Source organism: Myotis yumanensis, unplaced genomic scaffold (genome assembly GCF_028538775.1).
Source record: "Myotis yumanensis isolate MYYU_CA2020_CCGP unplaced genomic scaffold, mMyoYum1.0.hap1 SCAF_2, whole genome shotgun sequence".
NCBI classification, from domain to species: domain Eukaryota; kingdom Metazoa; phylum Chordata; class Mammalia; order Chiroptera; family Vespertilionidae; genus Myotis; species Myotis yumanensis.
In genome coordinates, this window is record NW_027223753.1 from 28,018,544 (window position 1) to 28,041,054 (window position 22,511).

At 45.1% G+C, this 22,511-nt stretch overlaps 2 protein-coding genes and 2 non-coding genes across 7 annotated transcripts in view; 1 reads left to right on the plus strand and 3 right to left on the minus strand.

Annotated features, from left to right (window-relative positions):
- Positions 1 to 10,572, minus strand: part of KIF2C (kinesin family member 2C) — a 32,221-nt gene extending 21,649 nt beyond the window's left edge. For 2 of the 4 annotated variants that reach the window (XM_070404894.1, XM_070404893.1), the window contains exons 1-2: positions 10,401 to 10,572; positions 2,647 to 2,741 (exon numbers count right to left, since the gene is read on the minus strand). In XM_070404894.1, the coding sequence (XP_070260995.1) occupies positions 2,647 to 2,741; positions 10,401 to 10,554 (249 nt within the window). In that variant the 5' untranslated portion in view covers positions 10,555 to 10,572. The other 2 variants (XM_070404895.1, XM_070404896.1) reach the window with 2 other exon arrangements.
- On the minus strand, positions 7,532 to 8,109 carry LOC139003267 (large ribosomal subunit protein eL24-like). The gene has a single exon (XM_070404897.1). The coding sequence runs from the start codon at positions 8,071 to 8,073 to the stop codon at positions 7,597 to 7,599; it is 477 nt and encodes a 158-aa protein (XP_070260998.1). The 5' UTR covers positions 8,074 to 8,109; the 3' UTR covers positions 7,532 to 7,596.
- LOC139004584 (U1 spliceosomal RNA) lies at positions 10,393 to 10,554 on the plus strand. The gene has a single exon (XR_011470455.1). It is a non-coding gene; the product is annotated as a U1 spliceosomal RNA (small nuclear RNA).
- A 9,242-nt stretch (positions 10,573 to 19,814) lies between the features above and the next one.
- LOC139004802 (small nucleolar RNA U3) lies at positions 19,815 to 20,026 on the minus strand. The gene has a single exon (XR_011470597.1). It is a non-coding gene; the product is annotated as a small nucleolar RNA U3 (small nucleolar RNA).
- Positions 20,027 to 22,511: the final 2,485 nt, after the last annotated feature.

Genomic DNA, 22,511 nt, shown 5'->3' on the forward strand with positions numbered 1-22,511 from the left:
GGTACGGGAGGGTGGGGGTAAGGGGGAGAGATCAACCAAAGGACTTATATGCATGCATATAAGCATAACCAATGGACACAGACATCAGGGGGGTGAGGGCATGAGCAGGGGGGTGGTGGGGCAAAGGGGGGATAAGGACACATATGTAATACCTTAATAAATAAAAATCAATGGAAAAATATTCTCAGGTGAGGATTAACAACAACAACAAAAAATGTATTATGCACAAGTAAGGCAATAGAAAGAGATATTCAAAGATGAATTAAGACATATTGCCCTTCGTTGAGATCCTGGGGCGGGGGCGGGCTGGAGTGGGTGAATGGGGGGAAAAGGGGGACATAGGTAATACTTTCAACAATAAAGAATTATTTTTAAAAAAAGACATATATCACCCTTGCCTTCAGTGAGCTCACATTCTAATGGGGGGGAGAGTAGTCATATATACAAAGGGCGAGAAACCAACGCAGCATGGGATAGACAAGGAAGACAGAACAACTGAATGCAAAAGCTGGGAAATGCTTCAGGAACCATATTTCTATCCACTTTTTTTGGACAGCTACAGGCCCTTACTACACATCCCTCCCCCATTTCCAATCCCTAAACTCCAGACAGCATAAACATGGGAAATCAGAGCCCTAATCCTAGTTCTGACACTAACTGATTTTCACATTGATGATTAAGGGTGAACATCCCAGGAGGAAAGAATAAAAGTGTGAAGGCAGCAAGGCCCCAGGCATGGTCACAGAGGGGAGCTGCCCCACTTGCCCCTGGCACAAGACATTTTGTGTGATACAAAGAAAAAGGTTGACTGGGATCAGGTCTTGAAAAGCTTTTGAATGCCGCACAAGAAGTTTGGACCTTACTCTACAGGCAATATTGAGCTGGAGTGAGACCCAACAAGAGCTGTATTTCTAAACAAACAACAACAAACCAAAACAAATCAGAAAGAACTAGCAGCTGGTTGAAAGCATTTTTAGAAACTTCTTTATTCAAGGGCAGATAATGTCAAGTATTCGATTCTTTTATTTCTCCAATACAGCACATAAATATCTGCATACCTACCATAAGATGCTACCCTAAGCAAGCCCTGTACGTTATCTCATTAAGCTCCATGAAAGAGGGCCCAGGTCTGTCTCACCCACACCTCTATCACCAGCACCAAACACAGTGTCTGTCTTTCTTATTCTATTGTATTTTCTCTTGTGTGGCACTTTGAAACCTGCACAAAAGGATTTGTTGACTAAATCCTCACACCAACCCTATGAGGTAGATATTATCATCCTCATAGCTGAGGAAACTGAATTTTTCTAAAAGGGGCAGAAACATGCCCGAGAACATATAAAATAGTGGCAAAGGCAGACTAGAACCCAGGTTTTCATACTCCTAGCCTGGTGATCTCGTCCCCACACCTCAATGCCTCTAAAGCATAAATGTCCTAGTCACAGCTCTCCTCTTCTCAAAATTCTTCCAAGGCACCCCACTGGCTACAGAATAAAATCTCAAACACCTTAGTGCCAGAGATGAAGACCCAGCAGCCTGAGCCTTCTACGGCTTGCAGCCAGCTTCTTCATTAGTCCCCATGAGGGCCATCTGCTAAGCTTTCCTGCCATTCCCACAAGCCCAGCTCATCCTCAACGAGTTCCACCTCTGAGCTGCCCCAGCACTATTCACCTGCACCATTTATCACAAGTTGCCTTGTTATGTGGTGTTTCAGAAACATACTTTTGTCTTCTCAACTAGGTTGTCAATTCTGCTCCCCAAACAATTATCATATGCATTCAGAAGCTAGCTTGGGTGAGCATGGTTTTAGGATTCTGTACAGTTTGCTTTCTACAAACACCAGAAATTGTTGATTGCTGCAATTCAGAATAGGCCTTACTAAATAAAATCCCAATGCATCTAAAGAGGATCATGTTTGAGATCAGGAAGGACAACACAGCATCAAAAACAGGCTCTCAGTCCGGCTGGTGTGGCTCAGTGGTTGAGCAATGACCTGTGAACCAGGAGGTAACAGGTCAATTCCAGGTCAGGGCACATGCCCGGTTTGCAGGCTCAACCCCCAGTGGGGGTGGGTGGGAGGGTGGGGGGGTGCAGGAGGCAGCCGATCAATGATTCTCTCTCATCATTGATGTCTCTCTCTCTCTCTCTCCCTCTCCCTTTCTCTCTAAAATCAATAAAAATATGTTAAAAGAAAAACAGGTTCTCGCCTGGCCAGCATGGCTCAGTGGTTGAGTGTTGACCTATGAACCAGGAGGTCAAGGTTCGATTCCTTGTCAGGGAACATGTCCCGTGTGGGGTGTGCAGGAGGCAGCCAATCGATGATTCCCTCTCATCTATCTCTCGGTCCCCTCCTCTCTGAAATCAATAAAAATATATTAGAAAACAAAACAAAACAACAGGCTCTCGGCCAAGGTTATGGTTCCGATCCCCAGTCAGGGCACATACAAGAAGCAACAAAATAAAAGAGAAACAAACAAAGCAACCAATGAATGTACAAGCAACTGGAACAACAAATGGATGCTTGTTTCTCTCTCTCTCTCTCTCTCTCTCTCTCTCTGTCTCTCGCCCCCTAAAATCAGTCAATAAAAAATGTTTTAAAGGCTCTCACCAGTCCCGTTTCCACACAGATCTTCAGGTTGAACCTACCTCTTTGCCCTTTGTGGCACCTCCTTCTATCCATTCCACTGAAACACAGGCTTTCTCCAAGTCCACAGTCCTTACGTTGGCACTGTGAATTAGGCCTAGAATAGAAAAAGGCCAGCGTTACCCATCCTTTTCACTTTAAGATCCCACAGAGAGCCGGGGCAGCGTGGCTCAGCGGTTGAGCGTCATCCATGCAACCAGGAGGTCCCGGGTTCTATCCCCGTCAGGGCACATGCCCGGGTTGTGGGCTCAATCCCCCGGGGGCCGTGCAGGAGACAGCTGATCCATGTTTCTCTCTCATCCATGTTTCTCTCTCTCTCTCTCTAAAAACCAATAAAAACATATTTTAAAAAGATAAAGATCCCACAGAGACTCTCAATGTGGAGCTGACCTGAATGAAACGACAGCTGCCTTTCTTTTTAACAGGAGACTAACTTCCTGGCACTTCACCCTTAGCACATCCCATAGTGAGGCGGGCAGAGAACAAGTCTTAAAACCGAGCTGACGGGGATAAGGATTCAGCCCGCCCCAAGGAGCCTACAGAGTGGGGCAAAGGTCTGTTTGGGGAGTCACTCTAGTCCTTGGGTGAACTGTCCCTCAACACAGCGCTGAGGCTCTAGCGCCCTCGGGTTCCCCTACCTTCATCCTGACGGTTCTCCTAATGACGAGGGCGAGAGGGCGAGAAAAAGAGAGAGAGAGAGAGAGAGAGAGAGAGAGAACAGAACAATCTCCTGAAGAGCAGGGATCTGTCTGGTTACACTGAGCCCCAGCGCCCGACACACTGCAGGTGCGCAGTATTCACAGGGGAGCAACGGGCGAGGAAGCCGAGGTCCCTGCAAGACCCGGGCAGCTAGCACCGCTAACTCCCCCGGAAGGTCCCCCAGCCCCAAGGAGCCCCGCCTCTCCCAGAGGACCCGAGGGGGCCAACCGCCAGGCAGGGCCCCGCCCGGGTGGGGAAGACGGACTGCCAGTGCACAGACCCGGATCTGTGGTCAGGGGCATCCCCAACGGTGTCTGGGGCCCTGCCGTCTGGGGAGGGGTAGTCATTTCAGACGCCTCAGAGCCCACGGTCCCCCGGCCTCGGGACCCCGCCCCTCACCATTACTGCGTTGGATCTTGATGTCGAGACCGGGAAACAAGCGAGCCTGAAGCGTCGAGTCCATTGGGCAGTCAGTCGGCAGATGCGCCGGGAAAAAAAAGCACCGAGAACCTCCAACTCCCCTAACTCGACCAAGTCCTAACGCCCGTAAACCGCCGCAGTTTAAACCCCGCGCGCCAGCGTCCCTGCGCTTCGTCACGCCGTCGCCGGCCTCCCTTCCGCCAGTCAGCCGCGCCCCGCGGAGCCTTTTGGGAAATGTAGTTCCCCGTCGGTCTTCCGGCGCCTGGGACCGCCCACTTGTCCGGCAGCACCTCGGAGCGCAGGGCCTGCTGGGAACTCGGGGAGCCTGCGGGCGGCTGTTGCTCCTTCCTACCTTTATGTCCGAGGGGACCGCTGGGTTCCCCAAACTGGGAACTTTGGTGGCGGGTGCGGTGTTTGAGCGAGGGCTCTGGGCACCTGCAGGCCTCCGGCTCCTTCAGCCACTAGCTCAGTGACGCAGACGAGCTAGAAACCAGACTCGGGTTCCTTCTTTGCACCATGGGGAGCATGTTTCCTCCCGCGGGGAGTTACTGCTGAGTTTAAAGGAGGAACTTATGTTTGAAGTGCGTGGAAGACACAGATTCACTAGATGTTGTGTCTACCACGTGCTAGGCATGGTGCTAGGTGCTAGAGGTAGTTCTTTTGTTGTTGTTGTTTGTTTGTTCTGGAGATAGCAGTTCTTGCTCTCCTTGACTTAACGTCTATATGCCTAAGCAACCATTTGACCATTTAACCGGTAGCTATGATGTGCACTGACCAACAGGGGGGAGACGCTCAAAGCACAGGCATGGAAACATGGAACAGACTGATGAATCTCAGAGGGAAGGGGGGAGGGTGGGAAGAGATTAACCAAAGATCTTTTATGCAAACCAGAGTCCCAGTGCATGGATTCATGCACCAGTGGGGTCCCTCGGCCTGGCCTGCAAGGATCAGGCTGAAACCAGCTCTCCGACATCCCCCAGGGTCCCGGATTGCGGCGAAAGGGCACAGGCCAGACTGAGGGACCCTACCAGTGCACGAATCCATGCACCGGGCCTCTAGTTCTAATATGAACAGAGGGCAAAAACAAGTAACAAGCAAATTACAGATTGTGGTAAGTACTCTGAGGGAAACTGAGAGCTGGACTAGAGAATAATAGAGGAACCTACTTTAGGTGAAGTGAAGTGATATTTAACCTGCGTCTAGAGAACTAGGAGGAACAGGCCATATCAGAGTGGAGGGCACGGGGGTGGAGAGCTTCCAGATGATGATTTGAGAATGGTGTGTGCAAAGGCTCTGAGGCAGGAAAAACCTTGGTTTGGAAGAACCCAGAAGCCAGTGGGCTGATCGGCAGTAGGTGAAGTCATTTATCATCTATCTGGTAGCTTGTAGTAGAGATTTTTGGCTTTTATTCTAATGAGAAGTCATTGAAGTTTAAGCAGAGTGACAAGATGTGAGTTACATTCGGTGTTTTGCGGATCAGACTTGCTGCTGTGTGGAGAACTGATTTGAAGTGAGAGCATTAGCAGGCCAGAGAGGATGCCTGCCTAGCCTAGGTAGTGAGCATGGGATACAGCGAAGAGAAAGGACTACAGGTGCATCTTGTTTGGCAAGTGGAGTGAATGGGTCTTTGCTGATCGGTTTGTGAAAGGATTTCAATCTAAAATGAAACCAGAGGACGTGAAATGGAGAATCTCACCTGTGCCCTCAGATTGTGATAAGTACTTGAGAACGGAGAGACTGATTTCCCATAAATGCCTGCTTTACAGAAGATGGAGACTTCTCTCCGGAACAGTGAACACCCACTAAGAATCCCTCCTCTTCCTCAAGTCAGTGAAATGACTGCTGGGACTCTGGCTGAATCCCCCCACCCCCTTTGTGCTGCTTGCCCATATATACATCCTGTCCCAAACCCTCAACAGACTAGCCTGTAGCTTGCTACAGCATGGGTTTCCAGAATTGCAATTCCTCTGCTGTTCCCCAAAACTCCATTTCTGGTCATCTGAGTTTGCTTCACTCTACCTCATTATTTAGGTTGACAGGTTTGGTGTGGGGGTGAAGGAGGAGTAATCATGGATGACTCTTGGTTTCTGGTGAGAGACACTGAGTGGATAATGATCCATTTTTGAAATAGGGGTGAAGGAAACAGGTTGGGGGTGGGGTTTCATTTTGGTCGTTTAGTCAGATGTCCAGAAGACTTCAGAGCAGAGATATCAAATAAGCAGTTGGATATATAAGCTAGGAGTTCAAGGAGAGATCAAGGCCAGAGGCAGAGGTTTGCAGTCATTTTATGACATTTGGAGTGAGGGAATTGGAGGAGATATCCTAGGGAGAGAGTGTAGTTGGAGATGAGAAGACCATAACTGAGCCATGGGGCATGCCAGCACTTTGAGGTAGGGCAGAGGAAGAGGAGCAAAGGAAGTGAGATCAGGGGTTGAAGGGATGAGGAAAACCAGGGCGTGGAAGCTTAGGAAGAAGTGAAGGAAAAAGTAACTGGAGAGCTGCACAGAGGGCAGATAAGATGAGGACATAGGCCCTAGCTGGTTTGGCTCAGTGGATAGAGCGTTGGCCTGCAGACTGAAGGGACCCAGGTTCCATTCCAGCCAAGGGCACATGCCTGGGTTGGGGGCTCGATCCTTGGCATGCAGGAGGCTGCCAATCGATTCTTTCTCATCATTGATGTTTCTATCTCTTTCCCTCTCCCTTCCTCTCTGAAATCAATAAAAAAGATATTAAAATTTTTTTTAAAAAGATGAGGACATTCTAGGAATATATCCCAAGAAACCAGAAACACCAATCAGAAAGGATATATGCACCCCTATGTTCATAGCAGCACAATTCACCATAGCTAAGATTTGGAAACAGCCTAAGTGCCCATCAGCAGATGAGTGGATTAGAAAACTGTGGTACATCTACACAATGGAATACTATGCTGCGGTAAAAAAGAAGGGACTCTTGCCTTTTGCAACAGCATGGATGGAACTGGAGAGCATTATGCTAAGTGAAATTAGCCAGTCAGAGAAAGATAAATACCACATGATCTCACTCATTTGTGGATTATAGAGAACAACATAGACTGATAAACAGGGACAGATCCAAAGACAGAGAAACAGCGATCAGACTATCACTCCCCAGAGGGAAAGTAGGGGAGGGAAGGGGTAAGGGGAAGAGATCAACCAAAGGACTTGTATGCATGCATATAAGCCAAACCAATGGACATGGACAACAGGGGGATGAGAATATGGGTTCGGGGGAGGGTTAATGGGGGGGATAAGGACACATTTGTAATACCTTAACTAATAAAGAATTTTAAAAAAAGATAAGGACATATGTTTTTTCAATTTTGTGTAGTTTTGTTAATCCTCACCCAAGGATATATTTTTTTTCCACTGCTTTTCAGAGTCGAAGAGAAGGAAGGTGAGCAAGACAGAGAGAGAGAAACATGGACTGGTTGCATTCTGCACACTGCCCACCCCCAGGTGGGGGGAGTGAACCCACAACCAGGTATGTGCCCTTGACTGGGAATCGAGCCTGCGACTCTGGTGTGAGAGTTGGTGATCTGACCACTGAGCAACACTGGCCAAGGCAGAAGTATTTTTTTTTATTGATTTGTAGAGAAAAAAATATTGACTTGTTTCATTTATTTATGCATTCATTGGTTGCTCCATGTACCTGCCCTGACTAGGGATCAAACCTGCAACCTTGGTCTACTGGCACCACACTCTAACCAACTGAACTACCTGGCGAGAATCATAGAAGTATTCTTTATTTTTTTATTTTTTATTTTATTTTTTTAGTTATAGTCAGGTCTTTATTTAAGAATCTCATCTGCCAACTTAGCGTTTTCCACCAACACGGGGAGCAGAAACCTTCACAGGCTTCACAATCTTTTGCTTAGGTGCTGCCTTTGTGGGAGCCTTAGCAGCAGCCAGTGCTGTCTCTTTAGGCGCTTGCTTAGCCTTGTTTGCTTCCTTGGCAGCCCTGATAGCTTGTTCTCGCTGAGCTTTCCTAACTTCAGGCTTCTGGTTCCTCTTGGCCATTATATCAGCAAGAGATGCACCAGTGATGGCCCTCTGGAATTTGACTGCATGGCGGGTTCTTTTCTTTTGGATTTCTTCCGACTGTCCCTTTTTGTGCTTTCTCCTCCTGTAGAGCACAGTCCAGTTTATCTGCCGAGGGTTCCTCTTGGAAAGGAATGCCGACTCGCATTTTGCATTAAGAAACTGGAAAACCTTCCCGTCGGTCCTGGCATAGCGCCGCCCGTGTTTGGGGTAGATCTTGTACCCACTGAAGCTGCACAGCTCGACCTTCATGGCTGCGGCCGCCGGAGAGCAGGAAAGAGGGTGAAGAGCATAGAAATATTCTTTAAATCTGCTAGCACTACCCTGGCCGGTGTGGCTGAGTTGGTGGGGTATCATCCTGTGCACCAAAAGATTGTTGGTTCAATTCCCGGTCAGGGCTCAATCCCCAGTAGGTGGCCTGCTGGAGGCAGCAGATGTTTCTCTCTCTCCCTCTCCCTTCCTCTGTCTCTAAAAATCAATTTTTAAAAATTAATTTTAAAAAAAACTATGCTTTAAAAAATGTTGCTAGCACCTAAGTCATTGGTGACCTTGAACAATCTTGATGAAGTATTGAGGATGAGAGCCATCCTAGGGAGAGAAGTGGTATATTGTTTAGGGATACATATATATCTATAATAATAAAAGCGAAATATGCTAAGTAGACCCTACATCCTTCCAGACGACCTTCTAGATGAAGCTGGGGCTGCGAGGGAAGCCCAGGTCCCGGGTGCCTGAGGGAAGCCAGTGCTGGCAGCCAGGGAAAGGAAGGCCTACTCTTGCACAAATTTCGTGTATCAGGCCTTTAGTCTATATATATAAAAGTCTAAGTGACTGTCCGACCAGCCGGTACATATGACGAGCACTGACCACCAGGGGGGCAGACGCTCAACGCAGGAGCTGCCAAGCTGTGTTGACTTGGTAGTGATGAACCCCAGAACCAGAGAGGAGGGAGCCCGATTCCTTTCAATGTGCACGAATCCATGCACCGGGCCACTAGTGTAATAAATAATAATAAAAATATGCTTGGGAGCCCTGGCTGGTTTGGCTCAGTGGATAGAGCGTCGGCCTGCGGACTGAAGGATCCTGGGTTCGGTTCCAGTCAAGGGCACATGCTGGGGTTGCAGGCTCCGTCCCCCGTGTGGGGCATGCAGGAGGCAGTGGATCAATGGTTCTCTCTCATCACTGATGTTTCTATCTCTCTCCCTCTCTGAAATCAATAAAAAATATATACATTAAAAAAATAAAATAAAAATATGCTTGGGAATGCTAAACACTAAGATTCAGGAGAGCAGTTGCCTCTGGCAGAGAGCAATGTGATTAGAGAGGAGTACTCAACAATATAGAATTTTATTTTTTATATGAATCATGGGTGTTCATTATGTTATTTTCTATACCTCCTGAGTTAGAAGGGTGATGTAAATTCAGATCTATCTCCACCTTTTTTGCTTTTCTACATGTGGGTCCAGGTAGTTGCAAACTTCCCTGCTGCTTCCCAAGACCAGTGTGGAGTCCGTGGGGCACCTGGGTTTTGGTAGGGACTTTATTTCCAGTTCCCCAACCTTGGGAAGTCCCGGTGAATTGCTGGCCAGCCGTGCATGAGAGATAAAGCTCCAGCCCTCAGAACTTGTTTCTGATTCACATACCCTCCTATTATAGAAATTTGAAGTCAAATTAATATTGAGTGGTCCAACAAAAACAGTCAATTACACAGGAAACTTAAAGTTCCTAAAGTTGAGAATTCCTTTTTGGGACTTCTCTGTCCCAAAAAGAACAGAGAAGTCAGAGCAGCAAGGGGAGTCGACCCTAGAGAGGCCCATGGTCTGAGAATAATGAAACCCTTAAAATCTTAGCAAATACAAAGCCATTAGGTTAGGGACACTTACTTATGCTAGCAACTATAGCATATTACCATGGACACATCACCACGACAGAGAGAAAAAAGCCCTTCCCTCCTCACACTGGTAAAAGAACAAAGTCTATATACAATCGGTATGCTTAATGATAAAAAAGATAGCAAGTATAAAAAGTAAGTCGTGAAAGGATAGAGCAATATGTGAAAAAAGACATTTCAAAATAAAGCAAACTGAAAAACTTTAAAAAATACAGCCACTGAAATTTAAAAAAAAACACAAAACTATATTGCAATTCCCAATGAAAAACATGATTCAGTGGATGCTAGGTGAAAGGTTACTGAGTATAGGGTGGTGCACGGTGACAGTGTTGCTCCACATTTTATTTCCATTAACAATTTGCCAAGGGAAAGCATACCTTTGAAAAAATGCGGCCATGACCACTGTAACCAAGTGATCAAACACGGCATCACTTGTAGTGGGGCAATCTGCCATTATCTGTTTCCGAGTGCACAGGATCATTCAGGAGATAATAATGCCAAAAATGTTTAACCTAAATCTAGTCCAGCCTTAGATTTAACTTCTTGTTGCCAACAAAGACAGGGGATGGAGGAACAAATTGAACAACACCATGGGGAATAATCAGGCAAATTTAGGATGCAAGGTGTTTTATAAAATATCCGCTCTGGTCTCCACAAAATCCCTATCAAGAGAAAAAAGAATACTTACCTGGCAGGGGAGATACCAGGATCACAAAGGTAGTTTTCCCAGAGCGAGGCTTTCCCATTGCACTCTGGATGTACGGACCCCTGCGATTTCCCGGAAAGTAGTAAACTCCACTGCATAATTTGTGGTAGTGGGGGACTGCGTTTCCACTCTCCATAAAAAAAGAAAAAAACAAAAGTACAAAGACTGCTCTAGATTAAAAGAGACTACAAACAACAACCAAATGCAAAGCATGAATCTTGCTTAGATCATGGTTTAAAAAAATTGATGCTGTGAATTTGTAGGAGAAAGTTCTTATTCCTTGGAGATGCACGCTGAAAGACATTTTTGGCACAAAAGTCATGAAGTTTGCAACTTTCAATTCGTTCAGGAAAAAAATAATGAAGGAAATCAGAACACATCACCCCCAAATATGCCTTTATATAAGAATTACAAGTGTATTTTACATTGAAGGCAATTAAGCAGCAAGTACAGGCAAAACTTTCTGCCTAAAAACAGGATATAAATTTCCTTTACTGGAGACAGGATTATAGATGGCAGGAGAATAATCTACCTCACACTGTTATTCTCTCTCTCTCTCTCTCTCTCTCTATATATATATATATTAATATTTTTATTGATATATTTAATATATATATTAATATTTTTATTGATCTTCTCTCTCTCCCAATTTTTTTGAGGAGGCAACCAAATTTTTGGTGGCCTTGTTTCAACAAGGCTGAGAAAAAAATATATATTTTTTATTAAATTCAGAGAAGAAGGGAGAGGGAGAGAGAGATAGAAACATCAATGATGAGAGAGAATCATTGATTGGCTGCCTCTTGCATGCCCCCTACTGGGGATTGAGCCTGAAACTCGGGCATGTGCTCTCGACTGGAATCGAACCCAGGACCCTTCAGTCCACAGGCCGACGCTCTATCCACTGAGCCTAACCAGCTAGGGTTCCCCTCATACATTTACCTTCTCAGTTTCCAGTCCTTAGAAGACTAAAACCATTTTCCTTTGTCCTGTCATTTTTCTACAAATCTATTGTTCTTTGTTGATGTATATAAAATCCAACTTTTAGCCACCTTTTGAATTACTCATCTCTGAGTTATATATATATATATATATGTGTGTGTGTATATATATACACACACATATATACATATATAAATATGTATATATATATATAATGATATAGATGTTAATGAACTGTTTTTCTCTTCTTTGTTTGTGTTTTTCTCTTGTTAATCTGTCTTTTGTTACAGCCCCAGCAGAGAACCTAGAAGGGTAGAAGGAAAAAAGAGTTTTCCTCCCCTACAATAACCTACACACAAATAAAATGTAAAGAAAAGATGTCACGCCCGGCCGGCATAGCTCAGTGGTTGAGCATCGACCTGTGAACCAGGAGGTCACAGTTTGATTTCGGGTCAGGGAGGTGCCCAGGTTGTGGGCTTGATCCCCAGTGGGGTTCATGCAGGAGACAGCTGATCAATGATTTTCTCTCATCATTGATGTTTCTATCTCTCCCTTCCTCTCTGTAATCAATAAAGAAATATAAATTTTTGCTGTAGGTAGTAGTTGTAGTGAACTAGGAATTGCCTGGCGCTTTTCTTAAGTTAAAAAGTGTTGTGTTTGCTCTAACCGGTTTGGCTCAGTGGATAGAGTGTTGTCCTGCAGACTGAAGGGTCCCGGGTTCGATTCCAGTCAAGGGCATGTACCTTGGTTGCGGGCACATCCCCAGTAGGGGGTGTGCAGGAGGCAGCTCATCGATGTTTCTCTTTCATTGATGTTTCTAACTCTCTATCCTTCTCCCTTCCTCTCTGTAAAAAATCAATAAAATATATTTTTTTAAAAAGTGTTGTGTTTGTGTTCTTGGCTGGACAATGCAGTAAAGGTGTTGTTACTAAAAAAAAGGAAAAAAACCCACTTTATATATAAAGACACATACAGATGAAAAATAAATGGATGGAAATAGACATACCGTGCTGATATTAATCAAAAGAAAGTGTGAGTAACTATGTTAACTTCAGGCAGAGCAGACGTTAGAGAAAGGAAAGTTACTAAAAATGAGATTTGTTTTAAAATAACCCAATAATCCAGTGGGCAAGAGGTGACTGACGACAGGTGGGGAGACAAGAAAATGACGGTCATGAATTGGAAGGGCATCCTTGCCCTCAACTTCTGTTTGCTTGAAATTCTCTAAGAACAACAATGACGAAGAAAAGGAGGTGAAGAGGGCTGGGTATGTGAGAGACTTTTTGTTGTGCTCACCAATGCCCCTTCCCTTCTGCTCCCCCCCTCCCCCCCCAGGGTCCTGGTGGATCATTACCTGCCCCAGTGCCTCAGTCCATAAATGGGTTGAATAGCAGAATGATTACAGCCGAAATGAAAGGAGGAGCAACAAGACCAGAGTGAGGATTCATCCCAACGGCATCAGGAAGTGATAAACCAAGGAAGATTGAAAACAAATGAGCCAGTTGTTTGTGACACACACTGTTGGTGGATAATCCAACAGCCATTCCCAGCCCCCTTCTTCCTTACTCATCTCCACATCGGAGACTAAAAACACCACATACTTGCTTTCCGGGATTCCCAAGCCATTAGAGTGGGCCATGTGCCAGTTCTGGCCAATGACATGTAAGTGGGAGTGCTGGGACTTCCGGGCAGGATATGTTGTTTTCTAACAGAAGGGGGTGCTTTGCTTATAATATCTCATCCCTTTATTTCTTGCCTTGGACATGGATGTTCTGTCTGGAGTGTGACAGCTGCCTTGTGATCATGAGGTAAGCTGATAGTCATCAGATCAAAACATCCCACACACTCAGGAGCCAAGGAGGAAGGTAGGAAGAGCCCAAGAAGGCTCCTGTCTAAACACCTGAACCAAGGCCAGCAGCCACCTACATCCACACTCCTTACTGTAATGCAGAACAAAACAAAGCAAAACAAAACCCCACCTATTTGTATAAACCGCCTTCATTCATGTTTTCTTTAACCTGAAGCTGAAAGCATTCCTAAGTGAAAATATTTCTGATACCTTGCTCAATAATTTAGGAAAAAGCTACTGGGGATCAAACCCACAACCCTGGCGATCGGGACAACACTCCAACCTGGCCAGACTGTTCATTAATTAAATAAAAAAAAAATTGTTACCTATGCTGTGTCTGTCCTTGTTCCCCCTTTTACATTCCCTACTTTGTTCATTTGCATATTATATTTCTCTTTCTCTAAAAATAAATCAATGAAAATTTATTTAATAAAAACAATTAATGAACTTTACATCAATAAATTTCAAAACAGACAAAATGGATAAAATTCTAGAAAAAATGTGTAATATGTCAAAACTGGCATAATGAAGAAAAAACGTGAATAAATGAATATCCACTAAAGAAACTGGAAATGATAATTAAAAAATCTTCTGCCAAAATGTCCAGGAGCAATCAGCTCCCATCTCATACCAGTAGTTTCAGCCATTTGGAAAAATATAAAACTGGATCCACAGATGAATAAACATATCTATAATAATAAAAGCATAATATGCTAATTAGACAGGACATCCTTCCGGACGACCTTCTAGACCAGTGGTTCTCAACCTTCCTAATGCTGCGACCCTTTAATACAGTTCCTCATGTTGTGGTGACCCCCAACCATAAAATTATTTTCGTTGCTACTTCATAACTGTAATTTTGCTACTGTTATGAATCGTAATGTAAATATCTGATATGCAGGATATATTTTCATTGTTACACATTGAACATAATTAAAGCATAGTGATTAATCACAAAAACAATATGTAATTATATATGTGTTTTCCAATGGTCTTAGGTGACCCCTGTGAAAGGGTCGTTCGACCCCAAAGGGTCGCGACCCACAGGTTGAGAACCGCTGTTCTAGGCAAAGCCGGGCTTCAAGGGAAGCCTGGGTCCCAGGTGCCTCCCAGTGGCCAGAGGGAAGCTGGTGCAGGTAGTGGGGTGGGGGGAAGCCTACTCTTGCACAAATTTCATCGGGCCCCTTGTACCAGAATAAACTTCAAACAGACCAGGGATCTACATGTGAAAAATAAAACTACATGAAGTAGTAGAAGAAAACATGAGTGAATTTTCCTTAATAATATGTATGTGAAGGAAGCCTTTTTAACTATGATTCAAAATCCAGAAAATATATTGCCCAGCCGGCGTGGCCCAGTGGTTGAGCATCAATCTATGAACCAGAAGGTCACGGTTCGATTCCTGGTCAAGGCACATGTCCAGTTGTGGGTTCGATCCCTGGTGTGGGGCATGCAGGAAGCAGCCAGTCAATGATTCTCTCTCATCATTGATGTTTCTCTCTCTCTCTCTCTCTCTCTCTTCCTCTCTGAACTCAATAAAAAAAAATTTTTTTAATCCAGAAAATATAAAGATTGATAAATTTGACTCCATTAAAAAACACTTTTGTTTGGCAAAAATTAAAAACTGGGACAAGATATTAGCAACTTACATGGCAGATAGAGAACTAATGTCCTTAGTACCTAAAGAGCTCTTTAGAATTAAGGGAAAGAAATAAAATAAAATTAAGGGAATCTTTTCTGTGATGCATGGCTGAAAGGTGGTGGTGCCGGTTTCCAAGAAAAGAGCAAAAACCCAATTGAAAATCAGACAGAATTTATGAACAGAAAATACACACATACAAAAATGACTTAAACATACGGAAAAATACTCAGCTTCACTCGTAAAAAAGAGAGATCCAAATAAAAACGATAGTGCTGTACTATTTCCCACCACTTGGGTGAGTAGAAATGTTAAAACTTCCTGTTGGCACAGCAATAGGGAAACAGACGCCCTCATACATTGGGGATGGTGCGCACATTGTGTAAAACCAGCGGAATTTGGCAATATGTAACAAAACTACACATGCATTTACTCTTTGACCCAAGAATTCACTTCTGGAAATTTATCCCAAAGATACACACCCACAAAGTTGTGGATATTATCTGTCGTTGCAGTAGCACCTGTTCTAGCAAAATTGTGTACCAAACTCAAAATTCCCACCTAAAGGAGCTGGCTGAATAGTATGTCCAATACTATGCAGCCAAAAGAGAATGAAGAAGATCTCTATTAACTGATATGGTGTGATGTCCAGGATATGTTATTAAATGAAATCAGGTGTATATTACGTTTTGTTAAGGGAAATAAGATATGTGATTACAATAATAATATTGTATCATACAGGTCATTTTTGTCACTAAACATTTTTGATGCAATGTGACATCTAATGCATTTCCGACTCTTGCGTAAATACCACATTTTACCTGCCGGCCTCCCAACGATGGACGTTACGGTGTCTCCAAGTGCTTGCAGTCACCAAGAACGTCGTCGATGATGCCCTGGTGGGGTTCAGTTGGTGTGGTTCAGTTAGAGTGTCGTTCTGTGCACCAAAAGTTTGCCTGTTCAGTTCCTGGTCAGAACACATGCCCTGGTTGTGGGTTGGTACAGGAGGTAACCTATCGATGTTTCTCTCTCCGTTGATGCTTCTCTCTCTCTCCCCTTCTCCTTTACTCTTTCTTTAAAAAGAAAAAAAAATCAATAACATATCTTTAAAAATTAATAATAAAAACAAAATTAAAATTAGGGCCCTAGGCAGTTTGGCTCAGTGGATAGAGTGTCAGCCCTGGAACGGAAGGGTCCCAGGTTCGATTCCAGTCAAGGGCACATACCTTGGTTGCAGGCTCGATCCCCCACCCTGGCCTTGGTCAGGGCAAATGTGGGAAGTAACCAATTAATGTGTCCGTCTCACATCGATGTTTCTCTCTCCCTCCCTTCTACTCTCTAAAACTCAATGGGAAAATATCCTGGGGTGAGGATTAACAACAACACATGTGGCTCAGTTGGTTGAGCATCATTCCCATGCACCAAGAGGACCCCAGTTCGATTCCTGGTCAGGGCACATGCCCGGGTTTGGGGCTTGATCCCCAGTAGGGGGCGTGCAGGAGGCAGCCAGTTGATGTTTCTCTCTATCTTTATTTTTTTTAATTATTTTTATTAATTTCAGAGAGGAAGGGAGAGGGAGAGATAGGAACATCAGTGATGAGAGAGAATCATTGATCAGCTGCTTCCTGCACGCCCCTTACTGGGTATTGAGCCTGCAACCCAGGCATAGGCCCTGACCAGGAATGGAACTGGTGACCTCTTGGTTCCTGAGTGGATGTTCAAACACTGACTGGGCTGGGCTCTCTCACCCGTGTTTCTATCTCTTTCTCCCTCTCCCTTCCTCTCTCTGAAAGAATAAAAATATATTTTTAGCCGAAACCGGTTTGGCTCAGTGGATAGAGCGTCGGCCTGCGGACTGAAAGGTCCCAGGTTCGATTCCGGTCAAGGGCATGTACCTTGGTTGCAGGCACGTCCCCAGTAGGAGATGTGCAGGAGGCAGCTGATCGATGTTTCTAACTCTCTATCTCTCTCCCTTCCTCTCTGTAAAAAATCAATAAAATATATTTTAAAAAAAATAAAAAAAAATATTTTTTAAAAATTAGGTCTGGCCGAAACTGGTTTGGCTCAGTGGATAGAGCGTCGGCCTGCGGACTGAAAGGTCCCAGGTTCGATTCCGGTCAAAGGCATGTACCTTGGTTGCAGGCACGTCCCCAGTAGGAGGTGTGCAGGAGGCAGCTGATCGATGTTTCTTTCTCATCGATGTTTCTAATTCTCTATCTCTCTCCCTTCCTCTCTGTAAAAAATCAATAAAATATATATATAAAAAAAAATTAGGTCTGGGCCCTGGTTGAGTTGGCTCAGTGGATAGAGGGTTGGCCTGCAGACTGAGGGGTTCCTGGTTCAATTCTGGTCAAGGGCACATGCCGGGTTGTGGGCTCGATCCCCAGCAGGAGGCAGCCGATCAATGATTTTCTCTCACCATTGATATTTCTATTTCTCTCTCCTTCTCCCCTCCCTTCTTCTCTGAAGTCAATTTAAAAATGTATGTATATATATATATATATATATATATATATATATATATGAGATACCTGGTATAGCATGTGAATAATTTCACTTAGAAAAAAATTAGATCTGGTCCTAGCCAGTTTGGCTCAGTGGCTAGAGCATTGGCCTGCGGACTGAAGGGTCCCAGTTTTGATTCTGGTCAAGGGCACATATCTCGGTTGCAGGTTTGATCCCTGGCCCTAGTGGGGGTGTGTGCAGGAGGCAACCAATCGATGTGTCTCTCTCACATACATGTTCCTCCCTCCCTCCCTCCCTCTCTCCCTCCCTTCTACTCTCTCTAGAAATCAGTGGAAAAAATACCTTTGGGTTAGGATTAAAAATAAAAAGGAAGGTTCTTCACACCACACAGGAAAAAAAATCTAGATTTTTTAGGAATTAGGAATTCAATTGTAAAAAACCTTAAAACTTTTAGAAGAAAATACAGGAGCATAGTTTTATAATATTAGCATAGGGAAAGATTTCTTAAGATCTAGAAAACTAGCCCTAACCAGTTTGGCTCAGTGGATAGAGCGTCGGCCTGCGGACTCAAGGATCTCAGGTTCGATTCTGGCCAAGGGCATGTACCTTGGTTGCAGGCACATCCCCACTGGGGAGTGTGCAGGAGGCAGCTGCAGCTGCAGCTGACCAATGTTTCTCTCTCATCCATGTTTCTAACTCTCTATTCCTCTCCCTTCCTCTCTGTAAAAAATCAATAAAATATATTAAAAAAAAAAAGATCTAGAAAACTATAAAGTGAAAATTAATGAATTAAATATATTAAAACTTCTGTATGATAAATTAAAAAAACACTGACAAACTGTAGGAAGTAATTTGCAACATATATAAACTGTCAAAGGTTTAGTTTCCTGAATATAGAAAGTAAGAACAGCCCTGGCCCTTGTGGCTCAGTAGGTTAGAGCATCGTCCCTTACACTGGAAGGTCACAGGTTCCACTCCTGGTCAGGGCACATACCCAGGTTATGGTTGGATCCCCCAGTCCAAGCGCCTCCAGGAGGCAACAGATGGATTCACTCTCACATCGATATTTCTGTCTCTCTCTTCCTTTAAAAAAAAAAAAAAAAAAAAAATCATGTCCTCGGGTGAGGATTAAAAAAAAAAGAACTCCTACAAGTCAATAAGCAAAAAACAAAACAGCTGAAGAGAGGATAAACAGACAAGAGCAGCAGTCAATCCTGAAAGGAAACTGGGATTGCCAGTTTGATTCCTGTACGTGCCCTCCCCTGGCTAAACCCAGCTCGAAACCCTGGAGCACATGCTCCAGCCAGCTGAGCCATCCTGCCAGGCCTCTCTCTATATTCTCTAATTTTTAAAAAAAATGTATTTCAGTGTTAGGCGCATTCATGCACTCCATTAGCTCTGCTTGGCTCTCGCCCCTCCCTGGAATGTTAGGTACCTTCTTGGGCTCCATTATGCGCCCTGGGGGCTCTGGCCCCTGCGGCGATCTTCTCATTATACATCTCATGATGAGCGGCTCCCAGGAAACCCCCTCACCCAGGTTCCAGCGGACCGCCCACACCTGGCCCCCACCCGGACCTGGTCCCACTGGTTGCTCTGACTGACCTTTACGAGAGACGGAAATACCCCGCTCCCCCTACTCTGCTCTGCTGATGCCATTTTGGCCTCAGCCCTCTGTTAGCAGATGTAACAATAAATTTAGAATTCTTTGCCCCTTTTGGCCTCCAGCGTTCCTCCTTGGGCAACCTTAACATAAAGAGAGGAAGGGAAGGGAAGGAGGGAGGGGGAGAGAGAAACATTGATCTGACAAATACCAATTGGTTGCCTCCCATACTCACCCAGACTGTGTCCCACAACCTTTTGGTGTAGGAAATCAACCAACTGAGCCACACCGGTAGGGTTCTTTATATATGTTTTAAATAAGAAAACTTTAAGTCTCTGAGTGTTAAAATACACCTTATGGATTGAATAGAGAGTATACATGATGCTGTATTATAAAGTACATCTGAATTTGTTATACAATAAACTTACCAATGTTAGTTACAATAAATTTCATAAAAACCTAAAAAATAAGATTGCACCTAGCTGAAGAAACAAAAGAAATAGTCGTAGCACTGAGGGATTTGTATGGGGGAGAATAAACCACTTTTCAAGAAAGTGTGAAGAGAGGTATAGTTTAAACGTTTTATTTTGGTAACCCTTATGAGCCTCATAGCATCCTCCCCTGCACAGAGGTTTCCAGGTTGACTCCCCACCGTCTTATGTCCCCCGGATTTGAGCTCGACCCCCAGTAGGGGACGCACTGGCAAGGAAAATAACTGATGGGTGTTCCTCCCTTCACCTTTCCCTAGCCTAAAAAAAACATAATCGTGTTTATGATTAAGAAAAAGCGGGCACAGGTATTAGTATTTCTTAAAGTACCCACTACAGCTCTCCAACTACTACAAAGACAAACCGCAATGGTGTTAACGAACTTACTTTCTTTTCAACCAAGTAAAAACCGAAAGCCACTCAGAATGCATTCTCACCCTCTTCTCCCCCGAGAGAAAGAAGAACGATCATCAATGGCAAGCGGCAGTTGCCGAAGCAACACCGGGAGCCGGCTTCACGCTCAGGAGAGAATGCTGCATCTCCTCCTCGTGGTTTCGGGTGCTCTACACGATCAGAGAAACTTCTCTAGTAACGAACTATAGAAATGATCCCTGAAAGTATAGTCTTAACGTGGTCACCGCCGCCTTCGCCAGGTCTACCACCGCCGCACACTTTACAGTCATGGTGAGATAGTTTCCCTAGTTCTGATCCCAAAGGCAAAGAGAAAAGCTTTCCAGTCTGTATAATCCTTCAGATACTATCATTCAACAATGATTTTTAACACTTAGGTGGAAATTAAATGTCCAAAGTTTTTAAAAAACGGACACCTCATTAACATAATACTGAACGACAGCCAATCACAATCTGTGCGGTGTAAGCCCAGGAGGCATCACTCAGTTCCGGTGAGGCGGCCCCGTCCCTGGAAGCTACCGGAAAGGGCGGGCTTTTTCTTTCTTAGAATCGAGCTGCTTCCTGTGATTGGTGAAACGTGCCGCGATGGCCGTCCTGAGTTTGACTTTCAATCGCGGGTGGATTTGAGACCGGTCGCTGTGGCTGTGGCTGGGGCGGGGACGGGAACTGCAGCTGGGACCCAGCGCTGGGAGACACAATCTTTTGGTTTGTGTGTCATGTTTGCACTATCTGTTCACACTTTCTGAGTTCTTAAAGGTCGTTGGTGCTTTAACATAAAAAGAAGAAAAAGTAAACATTCATTGGAGATGCATCTCCTAGTGAGATGAATAAACTATGTTTCAGTTGGTTCACATGGAGTAAGTTTGTCACTAATTCCATTCCTATTTTTGTTTTAAAAAGTGGGAGATTCTGATGCCAGAGGGACGCCGCTGAAATAAGCCTTTTCGGAAGTCACCATGGGAGGAGGGGATGGGGTGGATTTCACCGGCTGCAGTTGTTTCTTAGGTCGCAATGTCCGATGTCCCACCAGCCCGTCCTGAACGGGGCAGCTGGGCGGTGGGCCAGTCAGAGCAGGGCCAGTGCCCGGTTCCCGGCCCATGTTGCAGCCCGTGCGGTTCAGCGTTCGGGCCAGATCAGTGTCCATCAGTCCACGGCCGTCAGTCCACCTCCGTCTGTCCACGTCCGTCAGTCCACGCCCGTCAGTCCGCGGCCGTCAGTCCACGTCCATCTGTCCATGGCCGTCAGTCCGCGGCCGTCAGTCCACGTCCATCTGTCCGCGTCCGTCACTCCACGGCCGTCAGTCCACCTCCGTCTGTCCACGCTGGCGCCCAACGGCCTGGCGCCTCCGGCCGCAGCAGAAGTCCCAGGAGGGCCCTGCGCCCAGAGCCCGGAGTGAGTGGCTCCTTTGTAGAAGTTTGTATAGTTAGATTTGGGCTCGCGGTGGCCACGCCCGTCCTGGCCAATTATGTTTTCAGGTGTGATTGATGGGCAGGCATTTTCCCGCCTCACTCACACCTGGACGTGTGTCTGAATTGCCTTTGCCCAGTCCCTTTCCCCACTGATGAGCAGGGAACAGACGTGGACTGTGTTAAATGTCACTTTTGGCAAAGCTGGCAGGCCTGTATCTAGTCTTCCCTTTGATTCTTTCCTGTTAGGTAATAACTACATTATTATAACGGAATCAGTCTGAGCCCGGGCCAGGCAGCACAGTTGATTAGAGCGTCGTCCCCATACCCAAGGTTGTGGATTCGATCCCCACTCAGGGCACATACAAGAATGATCCAATGAATGCACGAATAAGTGGAACAACAAGCCGATGTTTCTCTAAAATCAGTAAATAAATTTTTTTAAGTGGAAGATCTGAAGAAACTTAAATAACTAGATGGAAATTGGAATGTCACTATGTCCTTTTGTTTAATGTCCCAGGTGGTTTTGTTACAAAAGTTCAGTGGTTCTTAACCTTCCTAATGCCGCGACCCTTTAATACAGTTCCTCGTGTTGTGGTGACCCCCAATTTCATTGATACAAATTGAACATAATTGAAGCATAGTGATTAATCACAAAAACAATATGTAATTATATATGTGTTTTCCGATGGTCTTAGGCAACCCCTGTGAAAGGGTTGTTCGATTCCCAAAGGGCTCGCGACCCACAGGTTGAGAACCGCTGCAATAGTTGGTTAGTGAGATATTAACAAAAAGGAAGGGAGCAAGAACTGGGACCTCACCTCTCTTTTGCTCCTTTCTTCACCCAGCCTCTGCCAACTGCCTCTCTTCTCCACCCCTGCCGCCATGGCTGCCTGCCACGTCCAGCTCCAAACTTTCTGGCTCTGCTTTCCTCCAGACCTTTCCCTCTGCTCCCTCCCCGAGGACAGCAGGCCCACCACAGTGGCACCAAGCCCAAGGTTCCTTTCCGCTCCTGGCTATTCCGGCCCATACACGCCCCGCTCCCCGCTCCTACTGGAGCTGCTGCTGCACCAGGTCCCCAGAGCTGTGCTCTCGTTAAACATGGGAAATGGTGCCTCCAAGGCCGAAAATTCCAGACCCCAGCCCTCATTAATCCTCCTGCAGGTATACAATAAATAGAAAGCCTTTACTTGCAAGTACTTTCAGAAATAGGAAGGTTTATATCAAACCACTTGGGAAGATAATGATTTTAAAAGAACCTCCACAAGAGGAAACTAGTCTTAAGACTCACTGAA